Source organism: Neofelis nebulosa, chromosome 2 (genome assembly GCF_028018385.1).
Source record: "Neofelis nebulosa isolate mNeoNeb1 chromosome 2, mNeoNeb1.pri, whole genome shotgun sequence".
In the NCBI taxonomy this organism is placed as follows: Eukaryota; Metazoa; Chordata; class Mammalia; order Carnivora; family Felidae; genus Neofelis; species Neofelis nebulosa.
The window spans coordinates 28,657,696-28,680,664 of record NC_080783.1 but is presented as its reverse complement, the minus strand read 5'-3'; the positions used below and the strand labels follow the sequence as shown (position 1 = coordinate 28,680,664).

The following is a 22,969-nucleotide window of genomic DNA, read 5'->3' as shown; positions in this document are numbered from 1 at the left end:
GTTCCTGCACGTTGCCATTTCTTTTATCCCAGCGCTTGATTTTTGTACTTAGATCGGTAGTAGAACATCTTGGTTTGGGGTGTATGTACATGTGTAGCCTGCTTCTTCTCCTTTGATTCTGGTACTTCTTTTTCCTGGATTTAATTTTTTTTAACTTAAAAAAATTTTTTTTGAGTTTATTTACTTTTGAGAGAGAGAGAGAGAGCATGAGGGAAGGGCAGAGAGAGGGGGAGAGATAGAACCCCAAGCAGACTCTGCACTGTCAGCATGGAGCCTGATGTGGGGCTTGAACTCATGACCTGAGCCAAAACCAAGAGTTGGATGCTTAACCAGCTGAGCCACCCAGGCACCCCTAATTTCTTTTCCCAATTTTTAAAAATGTTTATTTATTTTTGAGAGAGAGAGAGAGAGTGGGCGAGAGCAGAGGAAGTGTAGAGAGAGAGGGAGATGCAGAATCAAAGCAGGCTCCAGGTTCTGAGCTGTCCGCATGGAGCCTGATGTGGGGCTCAAACCCACAAACCGTGAGATCATGACCTGAGCCGAAGTCGGATACTTAATTGACTGAGCCACTCAGGTGCCCCCCCATTGAAAAGATTTAATTAAACTTCTGTGGTGCTATAGGCACTGATACATAGTATGTTTACTTCTGCAAACATTTCTGTTTATTTTTTGGATTCAAATGCAGTATATTTGCTTTCTTTTTGGTAGGAAGTTGGTCATGAACTCTTTTGGAAGCTTTAGGTTAGAGGCAGCTGTGAGAGTCTTTGTCACTTTGAGCACAGCTGAATTCATTTATTTTCCCAATAGCTGACACTGTCTCATTTTTCAAATATGTGAAAAAAGTTTAATTTTTATGGGTCTTTTACATAAAAATGTTGAATAAGTTTCTCCAAAAGCAGTTTTAACAAACTTCAAATTCAGTGAAGGAATTTCCATGAAGAACAAAGCTATGTTTAGCTATGTAAATTTCTAGTGCTGGCAGCACCATTAAAATGGATGGTTCAGATTCCTGTTAAACCAGGAAGTCCCAAATGATGTTTGTGCAAGATTCTAACTATATTACTTGGAGGAAAAAAGGATTCTAGGTAGATAAATTTTATGAAATGCCGAATTAGACAGGATTCACTGTAAGAATGATTAGTTTTTAATATATCATTGGACATTTTGATTCTCTAATAGCCACAGATAGTGTTTAAAGAAAAAAATATTTTAATGTTTTATTTTATTTTTTGAGAGATGGAAGGAGACAGAGCATGAGCAGGGTAGGGGCAGAGAGAGAGAGGGAGACACAGAATCTAAAGCAAGCTCCAGGCTCCAAGCTGTCAGCACAGAGCCTGATGCGGAGCTCAAACCCACCAACGCGAGATCATGATCTAAGACAAAGTCATATGCTCAAAAAAAAAAATTTTTTTTTGATTGGACTGCCAACACCCCTTTTAAAAACAGAACAATTATTATGTGGTTTCTTAACCATACTCTGTCAGGATCTTGGTCCAGTTTCTTACAAGATTGACTAAATGCTTTGAGATGGACATTGCTGAGTGTCATAAAGTTTTGTGGGTTTTTTTTTCCTTTTTAAGAGAATTTTGAGTGGTTCTTACAAAGGTTGTTGCAATATGAAAGTCATTTATTTGATAGAAATATCAAGCTGTCTTGTCAAACACAGTGAAGTAACCCAAAAATATATTTCAGAGCTTAAAAAGAGCAAAGATTATATGGAACCAGACAAAACCTATTTGTGCATTTCCTATTTATTTCTCAAACTGCTTTGCTTACCAGACTGTCACTAAACATCTTGAGGAAATGCAGGGATCATTTTATTTGGAATCTTAGACACACCAGAGGTTTTTTGTTTTGTTTTGTTTTTTATATGACAACTTTGTTTCCCATATGGTGGCAAACCTTGTTCTATGAAAATTCAAGGACCTGTTTTTGTATTCTTGCATGAATAGAGAGACTTTTTCCCACCTTGGTGCAGGATGGACTATAGACAGACATACCTTTTACATAGGCATGGAAAAAATTTTTTACAAGTAGCCTCATGATCTGCTCCAGAAAGTAGTCTTATTGAAGCCCCAAATGAATCATGCAGCATGGACAGAAGAAGCAAGAGTCTGGCTTTAGAAATCAAGGGCAAAAGTTAAAAATCACTTGCTATTATGGAAGTGTACCTAAAGAAGAGAACATTGAACCTTGTATACATATAGTCTTCTTAATTCTACCTGTGTATAGCTCCCTACATAAACCACAGCTAATTCAGTGAGTTCATTTGTTGAATGGAGTTAGAATTAGCCATTTGATTATCTAAGGAACACGAGCTTGCCAAAAGCAACTTGTTTGGTTTTGGCACATTTGATATATTGAGCTGGTATCTGACAGTAATTAGCCACAGCGTAACTTGCTTCTTGGGACTGTTTCTAGAATATGCTGTTAATATCAGCTTAAAGGATGGTAATGGGATTTTTAGTAAGTAGGAGGGGGAAGGCACATATTTCATCTAAAAGTTGCATAGGTTATTTAGGTGCAAGTTAGAATAAAAGTCTAAGACATAGCCTGGTTTTATTCCACGTGTGTGGAGAGATTCTACCAATTTTGCAGTGTCCTGGTATATTTTTTATATTGTTTCTGTTACTAAAATTGGCTTTTTGTCATTACTAAAAACTCTTCCCAAGACTGCTAAGTGATTCAAATTGATGTGTAGCTATTTTTAAAATCCTGTCTTTTTCTACTCAAACCATCATACCTTTTCTTCCTATACAGACTTAGCTTTGGAATCAAACCCTTCTGACCATCCAAGGGCAAGCACAATTTTCCTGAGCAAATCTCAAACCGATGGTAAGACAGTATTTTTTTTTTCTTCTGAAAAAAAGATTGAAAACCGTCTTTGTTTTGTGTATTATAGAAGGAACCTAGAAGAACTCATACGTTGGTTTAAGTGTTTCACTTTTTCATGTATTCACTTATTTTAATATGCGATGATATACTTGCGTTGTCACTGATTTAGTTAGCAGAACACGTGGACTGTTCACACATTTGCCACCTCTTTATCAACACAGTCGGTTGACCACATGATTTAGATGTGGTCTAACTCATACCACTTTGTCTTTTTCCCCTGTTCCAAAGAGCACACATTTTAGAGATGAGTGATAGGATTTAGGCCACAGTTAGGTTTTCATTTAACAAATTAAAAAAAATCATCAATTTATGGGGATTAAATCTGTGATTCTGGCCCCATTTCACACAGTGCTCAACCAAACAAGCCTATCTCACATCCACATTTATGCCATTCAGAACTTTTGAGCTATTCAAAACTTCCTCATCCTAACGTAGTGATGTGGCAGGATTTGTAGGAACAAACATAGCCTGTGGGGTTTCCTAGAAGGTTCGCTTCCACGAGTGAAACTAGTATACATTGCCTGTGCCCTTGATTTAGAATGAGAGTCTGAACTGGAGATTTTTTAGCACTCCTGCTTTCCTGCTTATTTTCCTTAATGTTATGTTAAATCCTCATTTATTTGAACTAAAAAGCTATACGTGACCAAGTTTTTCAGTTGATTATGACAGAAATAAAAGAAGTGAGGGTTCCATAATATTTGAAGTGATGCAGCACAATAAATAATGGGGTGTTTTAACCTGCATGTTCACAGTGTGTGTACTTAGCCTATCGCAAGCAGATCGCTTCTGGTTAGCATTGCTGTATTTCTCAGATTCATCCAGAAACATGGATTGCCCACCTGATACAGACAGTGTGGAGACAGTTAAAGAAAAGCTATCTCATGTCTCTCTCGCCTCAGTCATAAGGAGTGCGTACCTCTGATGTCACGCCACATTAAAGGAGACAGTGTGGGAAACAAAGTGTGGCCCGAGACCCTCATTGGACCCTTTTATTCTACTGCTGTCCTTTCTTAGAGCAAAGTGATTTTGTGTGCTGTAGATATGTCCAGTTAGGTTAACATACTCATTAAAATATAAATTTAAGGTAGATTACTTTGCAGTTGTGTAATGACCCATTTATTTTTTTAGTAAGGTGTATTAGTAGATTACCAATAAGTGCTTCAGGATGCTTCCAGGATACTGATGCATCTACAGATCAGTGCCTGGCCAGAGACTGGTTCTTAGAGCTGGCAGATCCTGGTAACTAAAGTAAGTTATATAGAGAGAATTAGAAAATACTACAGTGTAGTGGTTCAGATATAGAACAGATAAACATTTTTATTAGCTAAATTTTTACCTGGTGTGGTTTGCTTTGTCCTTTTCTTTTGTACGTGGGGAGCCTTTCATTTGTACCTAACAGGGAATATCTGTCGAGTCAAAAAGTAAAACTAAGTCTTTAGATTTTACTATAGGATTCCTCTTGCTAGGTGATTTAAATTATGAATTTTACTGGAAATTATATTTTAAAAATGGAATTTGATCTCCTTTTGTATGTTGGTAATCCATCAGATAATTAGCAGCTACTTTTACTTTTCTATGGCATTTGTATCAGAATTGATCAGTTAATCTTTTTTATTCTTAGTGCGAGAAAAGAGGAAGAGCAACCATTTAAACCATGTAAGTAAACAGTTGAAAAGTTAAAAAATTAACAGTTTGAATTAAAAATGTGTCTGCCATTATTCCTAAAAAATGTAATGGATCCAGTATTGTTAGTGTGAACCTCTTTTTCTGGGTTTTCTAAATCTCTTCTATTTTCCTCATTATGAAATGTATTCAGGAAAGTCTTTGGCTTAGTAGTCCTCATTTTTTAAGGGTCCTGACATTTGACTTAAATTTTAAAAACATGATTGTGATATAAAGTTCTACCTTCAATTTGTTCGCTTTAATTTTTTAATCTTATTTTTTAACCAAAGTAACAAAAATATACCAAGTTAATTTGTAGCGCTCTCTATCCACTTGCTGTCATGCCAGGTGAAAGCTTAGCTCCCTCACTCACCTTGGCCTTACCTCCCTCCCTCTGTTCCCTCAGCCTGTATCATGGTTCTTATTAAATCAGCACCAATGTTTTGTTATGACTATGCAGATACTCACTGCTGAGCCATGTAGTTCTCTGCCTTCTCCTGTATACACTTCATCCTTTTTCTTAAACATTTCTGAAACCTGAGCACTTCAGCACTTCTCCAGGGTAATCCAGTCCCCATCTTCCTAGCCAACATGATCTCACACAGCCAAATGCTGTAAGTAGCTCCCTGGCGGGCCTTCCTACTTTCACATACCCCATCTTTTGTGTGTGTGGAATTAATTTCCTGACGATATTCACTTGCCTATTTTCTAACAGCTATTTTTCCCCCAAATGCTGTAACATTTGTCATATGTCTATCAAAAATATTTTTCGTTTACTAAAACACATCTGTTCCATTTTTTTTCTTGGAGACAGCCTTTTGTCATTCTACTCCAGTAGAGTAGACTGGTTTTTGCTAGGCCAGCTCTGCGTCTGTTTTCTTAGGACATCTCCTTGAAGTCATCTGGGATCTCACATAACTACTGTCATGTTTTGGGTCCCCCTGTGTCCTAGAATCTTTGTTTCCCTTTGTCTTGTTAAATGCCCTTGTTTTACTGGAGTCCATTTTTCTAGGAATGGGCAGAAGTTTTTAGAGATCTAGCCTGTCTCAAACTCCTGTTTGAGAAAGTATAGAATTCTAGGTTGAAACTAATTTTGGCAGTTCTACAGACATTTCTTTTTTTGTCTTCTCGTTTACAGTGTTGCTCATAAATCTATTGACATTGTGCATTATTGATTTTAGTCATTGTTTCCTCATCCCTTCTTTCTCTGGAACCTTTGAGTACCTTCCCTGTCCCTGGGATTCTGAAATTTCATAATATGGTTTGGTATGGACCTTTTCATTTTATTGGGGCCAGTAAGTCTGTAGACCATCCCTCCTCCTAGTAAAGTAATTAATTAATTAATTTATTTATTTATTTATTTATTCTGTTTTGGTATTTTCTGTTATTCAGATGTTGGGCCTCTTAGACCAGTATTGCTGCATGGATCTCTAATCTTTTTGCCTTCTGTTTTCATTTTGCCTTTTTGTTCTACTTCCTAGAGATTTTCTTGACTTTATGCTCTGACCCTTCTCTTGAATACTTAGTTTTATCTTATTTTTAATTTATAAAGGTCTCAAAAAATGACCTTTAAATGATTTTTATTTATAGCATTATTATTCTTATTATGCTTATTTATCACATTTTAATTCTTTCACCAATGCAATTTCTTGTCTTTCTGAGGGCCTTTAAGAGTTTTTTAAGTTTTATTTGCTTCTTAATTTTATCATTCCTATCAGTTTCTTTTTCCTGTTTCAGTCTCTTGTTGGAGGCTTCTCTTAAATGTGTAGTGGTCCCTGCCTATCTCAAATCTCATTGGAAGTCCTTGTTAACTGATGGGCCTCACTGTGGAGATTTGGGGCTGAGCCTCTGAATTCTGAGCCTGCCATGGCTTCTTAAGACAACTGGCTTTCTTGTTCCTGTTCCTGTAGCATCCTGGTTGTGTTTTCTGTGTTCTTCCATGTCACCTGCCATTCCTTTGTCTAGTCAGGTCATCTTTCACACATTAAAAATCACCTGCTGTTTATCCTGTGTTGTGTATAACCTCTGAAAGGAGGGGGAGCGGAAATAGATACGTGATCTTTTACCATGTTTAACTCAAACTTAGAATCTGTTTTAATTTAATACAATTAATCATATTAAATCAGACGCTATTTTTGGTTATCCCTGTAATTTGCGTATTATACTTTTCTACTAAGGCTTTGGTTAAGAATTCAAACCATGCACCTTGTCATATTGCCCCATTAATGCACAACATAGATAAAGCGTAGTTTTTACTAATGCGTAAAGTGCTGGAAATTTTTAAGTTATATTGCAAGAAAGACAAAACTTGTCCTGTGAAAAAGGGGAGGCACAAAAGTGAACTTCAGCAGTAGGCACAATGGAAAAGTCAATGGGTGGGGGCAGGATTTCAACAGGTACTTGACCTTTGATGGTAAGTTTTGGGTTGTGACTTCCTAGACTTCTAGGTGTGATTATTTTCTAGTCTTTGCCGTTGAACCTTAAGTCTATGAAATAACCTCTCCTTTTGTTGTAAAGATTATAAAAGCCCACCTATTCTGTTAGTGCTCAATGAAGATAAATCCTGCCTTTGTCTCTTCTAGTGACCACTGAAATAATATCTATGAACACTACACTGCCAGTACTGTTTTTTGCTCTTTGTTTTTTTGTTTTTTTTTTGTTTTTTTTAGTATTTGCATTTTATAACCCTGTGTTTGTCAGTATAGTTTATTGAGGCTGTAAGCCACCAACAGTTAAGCCTTTAACCATAAAAGACAATTGTCTTAAAATTTCAGCTAATTTTAAGCTAATAAATAGTTACAGCTAATATATCCAGGCTTTGCTCAGAGACTTAATTCTGCCACTCTCTAGTTGAATATTGGATATTACTGAATACTGAAAAGTAGGCCTGGACTGATGGAGAAGTATTCAGTGTTTCTTTGGTTAGATCTAGTCAGTAGACAGTAAGTTCCTGATTCACTAACTCCCTCCCCTGCCCAATATGGCTATAAGGCCACATGTAATTAAAATTTCTTAATGTTTCACACTAATATTTTTAGAGACAAACCAATATACATTTATAATAGAAAAAAAATTTTTTTTAAACATGTATTTTTGAGAGACAGAGCACAGCAGGGGAGGAGCAGAGAGAGAGGCAGACACAAAATCCAAACCAGGCTCCAGGCTCTGAGCTGTCAGCACAGAGCCTGATGTGGAGCTCCAACCCATATACCATGAGATCATGACCTGAGCCGAAGTCAGACGCTTAACTGACTGAGCCACCCAGGTGCCCCAGAAAAAAATTTTTTAATGGAGGAAAGTGGGAGTAAGTATAACCAACCCAAAGCTTTACCAACTAGTCTACACTTCGGTGCATTTTCTTCCTATTCTTTTTATAGCTCCCCAGTGTAGGTTTTTGGTCAGAATTGACTTTTCTTATGATGTAATATACACTATATTATACCCAGTAGTAGTGGCCTAAAAACATAACTTTCTTCCCATTTAGAAATTTTTTTTACCATTTATTTTTTAGAGACAGAGACAGAGCATGAGTGGGGGAAGGACAGAGAGAGAGGGAGACACAGAATCCAAAGCAGGCTCCAGGCTCTGAGCTGTCAGCACAGAGCCTGCAGCGGGGCTTGAACCCACAAACTTGCGAGGTCATGACCTGAGCCGAAGTCACTTAGGGGACTGAGCCACCCAGGCACCCCTAGAATGAAAGTATTTAAATGAATTAATTTTCATTTTCATGCTGTATTTTTTGAGATTCTGAAAGTAAATTACATATTAGCTGAATAGCTTAAGGAACATAACAGAGTTTTAGATACAGTTGAACATTTCTGGCTTAAAGGAGAAGTTAGTGATACTTTTCAAAAATACAATGTCTGGAATTTTTTATTAATAAGTGAAGTGGCGTTTTTATATGCCATGTGGATATTTCTGATTATTGGCTGCTGGCAGTTTTTAAATGCTCTATAATTTAAAAAGTATCAACTAGATTTTTTCTCTGCCCCATCTGTCTTGTATTTGAGGAGGATGCTAGTGGGAGAGTGTGACAGGATGGCAAACCCTATTTTATCTTAATAGGAGGAAGGAAGGCTCATCTGAATTAGTAAAAAAACAGAAGCAAAACTAAAACCCCACAAACTAAGCACTAAAATTGTTGGTATTTTGTGGTATTGAATGCTGCCATTTTGACTTCTCAGTTATTGGCCTTACTTTAAGGAAGAGGTTTGTCCTACCAGAGTTTAGGCTGTTTCAGTATTTGACTGCTGCTGTATACCCCGGCTCTTCACAGATAAATGGATACTTCTAAAGTGTTTTAAAGATCATTTATTACTGCATAGAGGGTCTCCGGAAGCTCACTGTCACCTCTCCTGACACCACTGCAGATAAATTCCGCAGATAAGTTTGTATCTGTAGTAAGATTTACCTTCCAAGTGTAATTGATTTTTAAATAATTTGTCAGACACTTATGGAACTCCTGATTTGCCCCAGATTCTGTGCTCAGCAGCTGGAGGTGGGAGGAGTAAGAGTCCTCCTTTTCCTGGAGAAGCTTACTTTCTAAGGAGGGGGACACCCTGTAAGCAATTGATAGCATGTAACAAGTGGCAGATGAGCTGTGTGAATGTACAGAAAGAGAAATTTTGTGGTGTGGCTACTGGCAAAGGTATCCTTCCTTGGAGGTAGATGAGATCAAGCTTGCTGAGACATGGAGGAAGAAAAAGACATTGTAGGCAAGGAGAGCAGCATGAGTGAGGCAGGCACGTATAGAATAGAATAGAATTAATAAAAATTTTAAATGAATGGAAAGTATTCTGAGGTTCTCACCTGAGTAATGCGATGGCAATCTTACTCAAACATGAAGTCAAAGTTAAGTTGTCATAAGCTGTTTTATCTGTTTTTGAATGTGAGGGAATCTTAAAGCAATACTCTTACCCTCCAAATAAGGAAACTGAGGCCCAGAGGGACCTATGGCCGCTTCGCTTATTAGTGATAGAGCAGCCCTGGTACAAACAGCCTCTGACTCCAGGACGTTTGTTTCATCACACTGTCTCCTGAACTGACACATTTGTTGTTGGCTTTCATTCACTGCGATAAAATGTTTTTGCATCAATATTCTACAAGGCATTACATTTTATTGTAGTAAATGAATAGTAGAAATGGAAGTCTCAGCTGCTTTTCATTGCTTAAGGAAAAACCCACTGAAGTCTTATTCTAAGCTTTTTACCTTGTTATAAAGGGAATTTATAATAGGTGCTTATCAGGTTTGATAATAGGCAATTTATCAAGGGCAGTAGTTCATAACCCATTCCTTAAACCTCATGTGGGAAGTTAGAGTATCCACTGGGTTTCCCATAGCACTGCACATGATAGCACACTCAAGCAGTTCATGAAGTATAAGAAAAAACGTAATGCTTTATCGTTTGACATTTTAACCGAGGAAAAAACACACTTTTATAGGTTTAACTTACTGTGACATTTTCTTCTATTTCCCTTCCCCTTCAGGTATCTCCAGGGCAGCTTACTAAAAAGTATAGCTCATGCTCAACAATATTTCTAGATGACAGCACAGTCAGCCAGCCTAATCTTAGAACCACAATAAAATGGTGAGTACAACTAGGTTGCCAAGGGCTGAGTGACAGACCCCCTTATGCTCAGACAGCATCCTAGCCATACTTGGTCATTTCAGTCACTTGATTGTCCTTTTCAGTGATCAGGTTAAGAAACTGGTATCACTTTTATATTGCTTTCAAGGACCTAAATCTGAGTATTCAATTTCCATTTTAATCTTAGAGTACCTGGTGGAAGGGAAAGCCAGTTAGCAAATAAGAAATCCCAGAGAGAGTGCACCTCTTACTTGGTGCATTTCTGTTGTGAAGACATTGTTGAACATGATGAGGAGAGGGAGAGGTGCTTTTTATTGGGTATTTCTAGGAAAAAGTATTTCTTTATGAGTCATAAGTCTAAAACAACGTGTATTACTTTGGAAGCTACTCTTGAAAGAAGGAACAGTTTGTCCCCTACTGGCACCAGAGTGTATCTACATTTAAACGTAATTGAATTTTTGTCAGATTTTCCCTATTGTGCGCTTTTTTACCCTGCCCTTTTTCTGTGTGAAAATTAACTTCTCCTTCCTATCTCTCAGAGAGGGGGAAAATAAATATCGAGCCTATCTTAAGGAACAAATTCTTCAAGCTTTATGGATGAGATTTGCTCAACTGGAAATTTTAACTTAATAGATACACCTAATTTTAATTTTATATGTGTGTATGCATACAGAAATATATATCCAGGCCCCACTATATCAGTCCATATATTAAAAAAGTACAGCAGAGAACAGAGAGGGTTTTGGAAACATAGCTGGTCAGGTTTATAGTTCAGCAAACATGAACAGCGTTGTGATGATGACAAGTATTCCTTAATTTCTGAGAGCACTTCATAATCCACAGTTGGAGTTGCACTTTCGGAACACCCTAAAGATGAACCTTTCAAGCTTATTTAAGAGGAAAAAATAAAACAGGATGCAGTGCTTCTTGACTTCTTTGAGATTGGCCAAGGAACATTTATTAATGTCTCTTTGAGACAGGAGTGTGGATTTTCCAGAACACAGTATGGAAACACTACTTCAAAATATTAGTATTCTCATCTTTACTTTTATTTTTCAGTCTTCAAAACATTTTTCTAACATACCAAGCTTTTTCAGCTACTTAAATTATTAGTAACTTCTACTTTAATTACAGACAGCAGGTTCACAATCACAAAAATGTAACTTTCCTCTCTCCCTTATAAATAACAGTAGTTAAGATTAAATTGTGTTTCAGCAAAACCTGAGCCCCAAAAGTCTAAAATCCTGAGTTTTTGCACCTAACAAGTGATCACTGAATGTTTTTATTCAGCCAAGACACTAAACCCATGTGTAAAAGAACACTTTACTTTGGCTAGAGTCCCCAGCTTTTGAGTTCAAAAGATTCTAATGTTTTAGTATATAATTCAAAAGTGGTTTTAAAGATTAATCTTGCTCAGACAAGTAGGTTTCATGCTTGTTTCTCCCAATTTAGTCTAATTTGTGGAAGTACATTAAGTTTAATTTGCTCTAAGTTTAAAAAATATTAATTCAGTGCATTCATTATTGGTGAAATAAAGGTTTACTGAGAAAATTAATAGGGCAAAGTGGCTTTTAGGAATGATTTTGAAAAATGTTTACATTGGGGTAGGGCATTGTTCTCAGTGGGGAGGGGGGCTATTAGAATCACACAACTTTTTTCAAGATCGGTGTTTCCAAATACATGCATTTTCCCCTCCCCCACCACACTCTCACAACCCTTTTGATAGGCTGAGGAAGGATGGGGGCATAATTATATGGACAAAAGCATTCTGGATGATTCATTCATTCCCAGATTTTGTTGCACATTGCAATCACCTAGGGACTTTTAAACACCCTTCTGGTGCCCAAGTCCTACCTAATGCCAATTAAATCAGAACATCTTGAGGTGGAAGCCAGGCAGTTTTTAAAGCTCCTCAGGTGATCCTAGTGTGCAGCAAGCTTGGGGAACCACTGCCTGGTTAGAGTGTAGGAGAATGAGAACTGCTTCTGACCATCTGTGGGGCTTTGGGCAAGTCAGTTTTAAGCCTTGGTTCCTTATTGGTAAAATGGGTTGTTTCGTTAAATGCTACGTAAGGTTTAGTGGTCCTTTTCATCATAGAACTTTGAATTCTGTGATCTTAAAATCAAATTGAAGTTGAAACTGTTTGAAGCACTATAGAAGTATCCATCTTTGATGCTAATAACATTATAGGCCTTTTTACAAGTGCTCACCCAACAGACCTAGTTAAAATTCAGATTTGCCTTCCCTCAATTGTTTTGAGCTTCATTTTAGATACTTTGAGGGTAAAGGGAAGCATATAACTTAACCAGGAGAACCCCTTTGTTGCCTAATACAAAACATCTGAATAACTTAGGACTAGTGATTTAAAGAGCGTCTGAGAGACTTCAATCTATCTGTTCGTTAATATTTTATTCAAACTAATTTGGAAATACCTGTCATTAAATACTGTGTAGTATGATGCTGCATTGTTAATACCGCTTATTTCGGGATAGCTAGACCTATCATCGATTTTGTGGGTACTTATACTTACCATTAAATTTTCTAATTATGCAAAAGTGATTTTAAATGATTTTATTTGGTACAGAACACTTTCATTTACTCTTAGGGAAATAATGGAAAATGGGTGGGTTGGTGGATAGTGAACTAAATCAACTGAAATGCAGGGCCTAACCTTTTTTTTTTTTTTTTTAATACAAAAACTACCTTATGGCTTAAATTTAAGCATGTGTACAAACGATAAAACTTGTACAGGAGGAAAGATTCTGTGGGTAGAAGGACAAATGACAGGGAAAATATGTAATAAATTTATAATTTGTAATTATCAGCCAAAACTTGTCTTCTAACAGCATATTACCTAGCAGTTTGGTCCTCCTATTTTTGCCAAAGCCAATGAACTAAAACAAGGGGGGAAAGTGCCCATATAAACTGCTCTGAATTAGAGGATTTCAGGGCCACTAGGCCTCTGGGAAGATCCTCTCTCCCTCCCAACCCCTCTTAAGAAAATGTCTTCATGCCTAACATGGTAAAATCAATTGTTACAGTTTTCTTTTTCCCTCCACAGTGTGACCTTAGCAATATACTACCACATAAAGAACAGGTGAGCTCTTTTCAAACCTGTCTTGTTATTCCAGTTAATTTACTAGATATCAAGTTTAGTGTTAGGTAACAACTATAGATATCATTAGAGTAAACTTATAGAGTGCTTTTATTACAATATTGAGACCCAAAGAGTATTTATTCCTGTGGGTTATATTTACTGTATTAGAAATTAAATTTGAGAATTAAAAAATTAAGTCCACTGTATGTTAAAACATGGTTTTTATGGCACTATTGGAATTTTGAGCTAGATAATTCTTTGTTTGGGGGGATTGGCCTGCATATTATAGGATGTTTAGCAGTATCCCTGGCCTCAGCTCACTAGATGCCAGTAGCACCCTCTCCCTCCCTCCACATCGTGTCTCCAGACCTGGCCAAATGTCCCCTGGCGAACAAAATCATGCCCGATTGGGAAGCCCAGTGTTAACAGAAATCATATCTTTTATTAAAAAGTAGCTATTATCCACAACAAGAGAGTGAAAAGTATGTCACTGATTTACAGTTTTGCAAATCTCTTTAATATCTGGCTTAATAGAAGACAGCTCATTCTCATACCCTGTCTGTCTTCAGTGATTTGTTTTGAAGAAACACTATGAAGAAGAGCCAGCCTCTTTCAGATACATAGTTGGAAAAAGGTGTGCTTTTAAAGCCTTCAGATAACCGTGGATGTTCTATGATGCTGCACCAAAAGTCCACAAGGGCTAGTTTCTTAAATTGTAACAGAATTTTAAATCCTGTCCGTGAACTTGTACTCTGTTAATACATTGATCTATCTATCTTGCACACTGAATGGATCTTTTACGTGTATGTGACTTTATAATATTATGCACTGATCAGTTGGAAAGTACTAGTTCACATTTCTTTATACAGTATCAAAATCTCACTTTTGTTAGTATCACCACCAGTCTTACCAGAAAAGTGTTTTAGGTATTGAGAAGCTGTCAAGCTCACAGTAGCTGAAGCTCCCATTGAAAGGTACAAGTTTTCCAAAATCCTGATTTTTTTAGCTTGATAGCCTGAATTTTATCATTGGCAACAAATACTTTAGTTACTTCCTTGAAGTTTCAGGCTCACTTTAATTTAAAAAAATTTTTTAAATTTTTATTTTAAAGTAAACTCTATGCCCAACATGAGACTTGAGTTCACGACCCTGCGATCAAGAGTCACGTGCTCTACCGACTGAGTCAGCCAGGCGCCCCTCATTTTGTTCATTTTTAAAAAAATTTTTTTTTTAATGTTTGTTTATTTTTGAGACAGAGAGAGACAGAGCATGAACGGGGGAGGGTCAGAGAGAGAGGGAGACACAGAATCCGAAACAGGCTCCAGGCTTTGAGCTGTCAGCACAGAGTGCGACGCGGGGCTCGAACTCACGGACCGTGAGATCATGACCTGAGCCGAAGTCGGACGCTTAACCGACTGAGCCACCCAGGCGCCCCCATTTTGTTCATTTTTAAGAGAATGACTATCAGTTGCACTTTCAAATAAAGATGGTGCTCTATGAAAAAAGCGGCTTGTTCGGCTCACAACTAAGTCGCAAGTGCTTTTCCTTAACTATCTTCGAGTATGCAGAAGTGTTTCATATATACTTTCTGCTTATTCAGAATATTAGAAGGGTCAAGGCTTAATAACTGTTAAATTTTCCTGCTCTACCAAAGATGTTCTTAAGTACAGCAGAATTTTTTTTCAACTGCAAGTGGCAGTGAAGACTAGAATGACTAGGTACAGTTGGGTACCACTGCCTTGATTCATGCTCAGAACCCAGCAGTTTTACTCCCTTTTATTTTTTTATACAATCACTGCAGATGTCAAAAGTGTATGAGCAAGTAATGTCTTTAATATTTCCCTCGGTTCTGACTTCCTGGGTCTCTGAAAAGGGGAACCCTAGAGACCTGTAGACCACACTTGGAGAACCACTGTTTAAATCAGTGCAATGTATTAGTGTGGTGAACTTTTAAACAAAAAGACTTTGAAAATTAAGAAGAAGATTACATTTTTAACTCAAACTATTTAAGAGAGACAAGAAGAAATACGTGATAAGAATGTGTAATATAGAGAACTACAGAGAGGGAAAAAACAGGGAAAAACATGAATTTCATATTCACATTTATTAAAATTCTGAAGACTTTATTGTCCACCACTATGGCTTTATGAAATGTTTTTCTGTGTTCCAGTGTGTGGTTAGAGAAGTGAAAATATATTGGCTTCAGTAGCGTTGCCGGCTAGGGAAAGTCGGTGCTAAAGGCAACTCTGGCTTGGGCTGGTCATTGTAGGAAAGATTTCACAGAACTTGATGTGTTGAGTAAAAAGAGGGCAGGAAACCCTCTTAAGGCCAGAATACAAAAGAGTTTATAAAACTGTTTGCTTTGTTGAAGGTTAAGCTTCTTCCACTCCCCTCTCTACTCCCAGCAGATATATTACTAAGATATTAATTCCTGAATTAATTTTTTAAATGCATTCTTATTTTATAGAGATGCAAATAGATCCTTGGATATTTTTGATGAGAGATCACATCCACTCACAGTAAGTGTCAGTTTTATTGAAGTTGTATTTTTCTCTCATGCAGTTGTGTTTATTTCATGCTGATTTGATTTGATATGAATTGCTAAAAGAAAATTACTCGCTCCAGCTTGAAGTCAGACTCATCTTTAGTCTTCTTCCCTACCCCATGTTGTGTCATCATTTTACAAAAGGAATGTTGTAGAAGGGATATGAAAGAGTAAGAACGGATTTGCCTGCTTTGTCTAATTAGTGAGCCAAAGTGAGTAAACATACCCAAATAACAGAAAATAGACCTTTTTAAAAGCTAATCTTCAGTAACATCAGACTGTATATATTTATAAGTAAACCTAATGAATATGTTATGATCTCTGTGAAGAAAATTAGAAGACTATTTAAATTTTAAATCACTTAAAATAACAGTTTTAAAAGTCACTTTCTCAGGTGCTCTACGGCCACAGGTGGCTGGTGACTGTTGCATAGGTCAGCACACACTTAGTGCCTTGTGGTTACAGGAAACTGAAAATGGTGTTTCAAAGTTGGCTGCAGAGAAGTATGACTTGTCTGAACAACCAGACTCTTGAGCCTAAAAATAGTTTGCATTTGGTTAGATTTCTGTGGGGGGGAAGTAGGAAGGAACACATAACAGATTTTCTGAGGTCGTGCCTGTATTTTTCTTTAATGAATGGTGGTGAGTATTGAATCACTGTGGTATTTTAAGATCCCATTGTTTATATTCAAAAGACCAAAAGACATGTCACGCAATCAAAATTACTCTAAGGGGCACGTGGGCACAAGTAAAGACTGCTATATTATGGGCACTTAGGTATTTTTCTTTGACAGATATTTACACTGCATTTTCTTCTTCTTTCAGCGAGAAAAAGTTCCAGAGGAGTACTTTAAGCATGATCCTGAACACAAATTTATTTACAGATTTGTTCGTACTCTTTTCAGTGCTGCACAGCTAACAGCCGAATGTGCAATAGTAACTTTGGTAAGATATTTCTTCTTTCCTAAAGCATCTTTAGAAATTTCTATCTTGTGCACAGGGTATGGTCCTGATTTTCACATAAAAGTACGTTCCTGAAATGATCATCAGAAATTTATTAGGAGAAACCTATGGAAAGTCACATACACACATTCGAGTTTAATATAATTTGAGTTTGAGAATAATCATTATTCTTTAAAATGTTGCCATTGCTTTTCTCATCACAAAACAATTGCTATTAAAGGCAGCAGGAGCGACTTCTGGTTTCTCCATCCATACCTCAGGACACAGATGCACACATAGCACACACATGTTCACACACAGAGGATGTGCTGGTGGGCGTGGGTAGGATGGGGGCAGTCACAGAACCATCTGGTCCACAGGCAGGCACTCATTCAATGTAGGTCTCAGCTGAGTCCCAGATTATTTCAGTATTCCCCAGACAGTTCTGATGTGGGTCCTGATTGAGAACTATTGCCTTCAGTTCTCTGTTCCTTGGACGATGGGTGTTAATCCATCCCTGGTGTCCTCTCGTGCCTGCCTGTGAAGTTGCCCAGGGTTATAGTGCCAGAAGGACTCAGAAAGGCTTTGTTAGTCAGCCTGCTAAGCTACAGCTGTGTAAGGGACCTTTGTGTTCTTCATACAAATTCCTGTGATAAGATTTTATCATTTGAAAAATAAACTCTATTTAAGTGGGAGGTGGTTGGGATTATTTTTACTCCTCCCTACAGCAGACCTATAGTGGAGGCTTACCCGCATGGTCCGTAGGGAAAGAATACTTAGGTCAATGCCTGCACTCCCTTCCTATCCAGTTAGAATTCAGGAGAGGAGGCTTATGCTTTTGAAGAGAGACCCCTCTGTGGGCACTCAATCAGACGGGCCTTTTCATTGAACTATAAACCATTTGGAGTGCTTAGCCCATGCTGGAGAGGGGCAGCAGTGGTACTTGCATCTGAAGAGCCAGGTGATTCAGGAAGGAGAATATCTGGAATGGAAGAAGGGGAATTCTGTGTTAGGTTAAGTGTGACATTACCGTGAGACAGCAGAGTGATCTTGTCTGGTCATCACTGGAACAGATGGAATCGAGCATAAACCTGAGCTCTAGAGGTAGGGAATTAAGAGTAGTAGAGAAAAGTATAGACTAAAAAGTGGATAGAAGCTAGACCTGGAAGCACTAACAACATATAAGGGACAGGTCCTCAGAGGAGCGGCTAGAGTGGTAGGAGAGAGAATAATAGTGGTAGGACCAGGAGAGAATAATAAAAGAGATGCCAAGATGAGAGGTTCAGTTCAAGGAGAGCGTGGTCCAGATGCCAAAGGCTGCCGATCAGTTGCTAATTCCATACCCACTGGATACCTCATCACTATTCCCAGTGTTGGAGGTAGAGGAGACGACAGGTTGAATAAAGGTCTTGCCTATTATATGGCTTATATTCCAGTGAGGAAGAGAGAAGTGTGTGTTTTTTTCAAGTGAGTGTTAACCTAAACATTTCAGGCAGTGGTAAATACCAAGAGAAAGCAGGGTACAGTGATTGGAGGGGCTGCCATATTAGACTGATCGGAACAGCCTCTTTAAAGAAGTAGCGCTTGACCCATGACCAAACTAAACTGGGGAAGATGATGAGCAAGACTCTGAGATGGGAACACATCTTGCGTGTTCAGGGAACTGCAAGTGTCCACTGGTCAGAGTGAGGAGTGAGGGGAAGAACATGGGAGATGAGGTCACAGAAGGGCAGTGCCGTATCTCATGGGGTCTTAAGGCTTACAGGCTGTGGGAAGAAGGTAAATTGTTATTTGGTGGGAAGCCTTTAGCAGATCTTCCCCCAGGGGTATGAAGTGCTCTTAATTTAAGAGGCTGTCCTGGCTGCTCTGGGGAGAATAGACTGTAGCAATAGTCAATGTAGAGGCAGAGAGGTCAGGAGGCTGTGACAGTGAGTGATACAGCTGAGGAGTGACAAATAGAATAGAAATCAGCCAGATTACCAATGACGGTAGAGATAACAAAAATTGCCAATGGATTGGAGCAGGATTAACTTAAGGGAGGTTTGGGCCCCAGCAAGTAGGTGAATGGCAGTACCCTTTGGGTTATTAGGCAAGGCTGAGGGAGTAGACAGTTGGGGTGAAGAGCTCTGGCTTCTATGTGTGGAAGCACCAGTAACGTCCTGAGTGACAGGGGCAGGGGGGCATACTGCCCAGGGTTAAGACAATGGGAGATGAGAAGCCAGCAGGGGGCATTTTCCCATGAGCAAAACTAAAGGAAGCTTTGTGCTGGGGGGCGGGGAAGGGCAGGTTAGGCTGGGGGCAATGTAAATACATTCACATTGGGGGAAATCTCTGGCAAAGAGGGAAACATTCTTCAAGAAGAGGGAATTGTGAGATGGGATCACGGAAAAAAGAGTTCACTTCAGTGAGAAGAAACCTCCCTTCCACTGACACTGTAGAGCCGGGGGCATGAATGATTGGGCAGGTTCCAAGTTTGCCAGGGAAGGTGATAGGAAATCAAGACATTGCCAGTGTCCTACACATGCCTCTCATTCTTCCCGTAAAGTAGAGAGTTGAACCTTGTTGTAAGCAAGGGTCGTTCTTAGGACACCTGAGAATGCTGGGTTTTGGGGGTCGGGAGCAGGATTTCACTAAGAACATATAGTGTTCAAGAACCATTTGTTTTTGAAAACACAGTTGAGTTTGGACAATATTGCAAATCTGAGCTGGCAATCTGACAACCTTCAGACAGTAAACGTAACTCTAAAATTGGACTTTTCTTGTCAGATGGCACCCTTCTTCTTCAGAGCACCCTTTGAAGTAATGAATCCTAGCTTAGCTCTGTAATCTCTACTCAGCTGCTCACTCCACCCCGGTCTTTGCAGACTGGGCATTTGATACACAATAAAAGAAATCATGAAATCACCTCATAGGCGGCTTTAGAGGAGCCCCGGTGATCTAGAACCTGGCAGCTGTGAGCCCTTTAAAACCAACAGAATTGAGTATGCTGTAGGTTGTGTAAGACAGGGTGAATTATCACGAAGGGACAATAGAGATGTGAAGGAGAGGGGCCAGGAGGACTGTCCTTTGTATGCGCCTATGTTCCCGTAAGAGACACTAAATAGGGGATTACTCGACAGTTGGAAAGACTGGCCCAGGCACACCTGTTGCTACTTCCTGTCCTGCTGTGCCACGCAGCAGCCACTGGGAGGCTCTCTTGACCACCAGTTTTTATCTCCAGGCTCATGGCGCCAAAGGACTGCTTGTGAAAAGGGGAAGGCAAACATGTGCTCAGTATCACCAGGGTTTTACATATTCAAGTATTTGTACATTACCATGTAATCACCAGCCAGCTTTGGTACACAGCACATGGTAGGCCATCAGGTTTATTGAACGGCTTGAATCTACAATCGGTTGTACTGAATCTTTTCCCTTTATGAATGGGAAGGTTAATAGCCCAGTGCCTGTCTTCAGGATGCCCTTTGCTGAGGCGTCCAGTCATTCCTGTGACCAAAACTGGGCTGGAAATTCGCAGGGGCAGAGTAGGCAACAAGTATCCGACCTACAACTGTGACCTGGCCTCTGGCTTTGGCTGGCGGAGCAAAGTCTTTGTAGAACCTAAGACTAAAAGGCATGTCAAAAACAGATGAAATCTGTCATTCCTAACAGTTCTTATCACAGCACTTAAACTGAACTAAAATGAAAGACCAGTGCTCTACTTTTGCAGGTTTACTTAGAAAGGCTTTTAACTTATGCTGAGATCGACATTTGTCCCACTAACTGGAAAAGAATTGTTTTGGGAGCCATTCTTCTTGCCTCCAAGGTTTGGGACGATCAGGCTGTATGGAATGTGGACTACTGCCAGATCCTCAAGGACATTACAGTTGAGGACATGTGAGTTTGTAAGGTTTTGGTGAACTTTCTAACCATTTTTCAGTGCCTCCTTTGGTCCGGTAAAGTTTACATTTTAAGCATATTTTTAAAGGTTACGTTGTGCAGACAACTGCAATAGGCATTAAAATTACATACTATCTGGCTATGGTATAACAATTCATATTTCCCCATCATCAATTGATAGGTCTTGATGTGTTACTTGTAATAATCTCCTTGGTAAATTGAAGTGTATTTTTCTGGTGGTTTTTGGCATACATTTTACAGGCTTACTATCAACACAGTACAATACATATCTTCATGGCTTTCTTCAAACTGTCTACGCGTTCCAGCCCATCTTTAAGAGGCATATGTCTGGCCTTTGAGATAAATGTTTGGCCACTGTTAAGGCCTTAGGGCCTCTAGACTATAGAGAGGTTATACCTCACCCTGACTCAGCCTTTGCTGGTCTTTCCTTTTTATCTCAAGTTCTGTTGTTACAGAAACCATGGTACAAAAGTAGCCACATGTATGAAGGTTTCAGATCCCTGTTCTTCTGCCTCCTCCCCTCCTAGGTGTATTGCTCCTGTTTAAAAATAGCTCTGAGAAGTTAGGGAGCTCCTGTTTCTCTGGCATCCCTGGGACATCACCCGCTGCCCATCCCATTGAAGAGTCTCTGGGGCACTCAGCAACCACAGTAGTGCCTCGTGGGGGTTTCGATTAATCCTGAGGGTGCCCCCCACAGATGACATGTGAACATGGGAGTGAAATGCCAAACTCAACGAGGGCTTTCGACTTGGCCACCCTGGCTTTTGTGAAGGGCCCCAAGGATGGTAGGCAGAATGAGCCAGAGAGGGATTCGCAGTAGACTCTCGGAGTGCCCCCCTGAGAGTGAACATGTCTTTGTGGGTGGCATTGGAGAAGATGTGGAAGAACATGTCTTGATTATACAGAACAGCATAGGAAGATTAAGATCTTGGCAGGCAGTGGCAAGTTTGTTTTTGTTACCTTTCCCTGTTGTTCTAGATAAGATCGTCATTCAGAATTACCAAAGTGCATATTTACAGCTGAAGTGAGGGTACTTCTGACTAGGAGAAGGGACCAGTCATTGTCGGTAGCAGTCAGAATGGCTTTTGAGAACAGCGTGGACGGAGTGGGTGTGGACATACTGCTTGCGGCCCCAGTAGCAAATGGTGTAATGGCAAATAATGGATTTGAAATGAATAAAAGTGGTTTGGGAAGTTGCAGAAGCTGAAGAGACTTTGATCACCACTGTTGTCAGTCTTCAAGCTCTGGTCCCTTAAAGGAAGAAAAACGTGTAGTCCTGAACACTAGCCCTGCCGTGGCGGCAGCTGAGAACCCGTGTTGAAGCTGGCTGGGCCTCTGATTCCAGTGAGAACATCAGAGCCCGCTGGGAAGTGTGGAAGCTCGTAAGAGCGAGTTCCAGGAGCAGTGGTGGCAGTGTCTAGCTACAGGAAGACTCGTTGTAAACAAGTTTTTTACACGATCAGAGAAGCACCAGGAGCTATGTTTATAATAGGTTGTTTTGTTTACGGTCTTTGGAACCTGGAAAGTATCACAACGAAGTGTTTAATACACATTTGTGTTGTCCCCCTGCTGTTGCCTTCAATGTATAATGGTCTCATTTTGAGTCTCAATTGAAAAATCGCTGTCTATCCACTTTTTCTTCACACTTTCTAGCATCCACGCTTTAGAATATATTCCCTTCAAAAGAGTAAGTTAAACTGAGCAGCTGCTCTTCAGAAAATTTTCTGTGCCCGTAAATGGTGTGCTATTCAGCCATCTAGCTATTTAAAACACAACCCAGAAGACGCATATCCTATAGGCATAATGCTTTTCTTCGGTGATTAAACCTTGATTATAGACATGTTAATCCTATGAAGTACTGTATTTCTACACAATTAAAATGTATTAGTGGAGGAAATATAAAAGGGATAGTGAAGTGCATTTATTCCTGTAGTAAATTAAGTCCTGATTAGCTCATTATCAAAACATTATCTGATTTACATTTCTATAGACTTGCAGCCATATGAACAGGAAATTAAATTTGGAAGTAGGTTCGATTGGGTTTAAAATTCAACAAACGAGCACCTCATCTCTTCTGTTCATATTCTGAATGTTCTCCATACAGGAGAGCATCAGGCATTTGTCGATCTGTCCAGTGGATTAAAATATTAAAACCGAGAAACCAAATAGGTTATAAAATTACCCTCTTGCGTTTTTTCAGGTATTTGCCATTTTTATGTATTTGCCTAAAAGGATTACTGTGAACATGGTAAATTTTTAATTTATTAAATATTTGGCAAGGAAGCTGTAAAGTCACGTGTAGCAGAGGACTGCTCCCAACACTTTCCTTTCCTGTTTTATTGAA

The 22,969-nt window shown here is 39.0% G+C and overlaps 1 protein-coding gene across 3 annotated transcripts in view; it reads left to right on the top strand.

Moving 5' to 3' along the window:
• The window catches only part of CCNYL1 (cyclin Y like 1), a 36,598-nt gene that overhangs the window by 9,382 nt on the left and 4,247 nt on the right, over positions 1–22,969 (top strand). Inside the window, exons 2-8 of one of the 3 annotated variants that reach the window (XM_058707316.1) lie at positions 2,761–2,835; positions 4,517–4,551; positions 10,045–10,145; positions 13,207–13,242; positions 15,710–15,761; positions 16,612–16,731; positions 20,435–20,601. In XM_058707316.1, the coding sequence (XP_058563299.1) occupies positions 2,761–2,835; positions 4,517–4,551; positions 10,045–10,145; positions 13,207–13,242; positions 15,710–15,761; positions 16,612–16,731; positions 20,435–20,601 (586 nt within the window). Of the gene's footprint in view, positions 1–2,760; positions 2,836–4,516; positions 4,552–10,044; positions 10,146–13,206; positions 13,243–15,709; positions 15,762–16,611; positions 16,732–20,434; positions 20,602–22,969 lie in introns of those variants that run through there. The other 2 variants (XM_058707325.1, XM_058707331.1) reach the window with 2 other exon arrangements.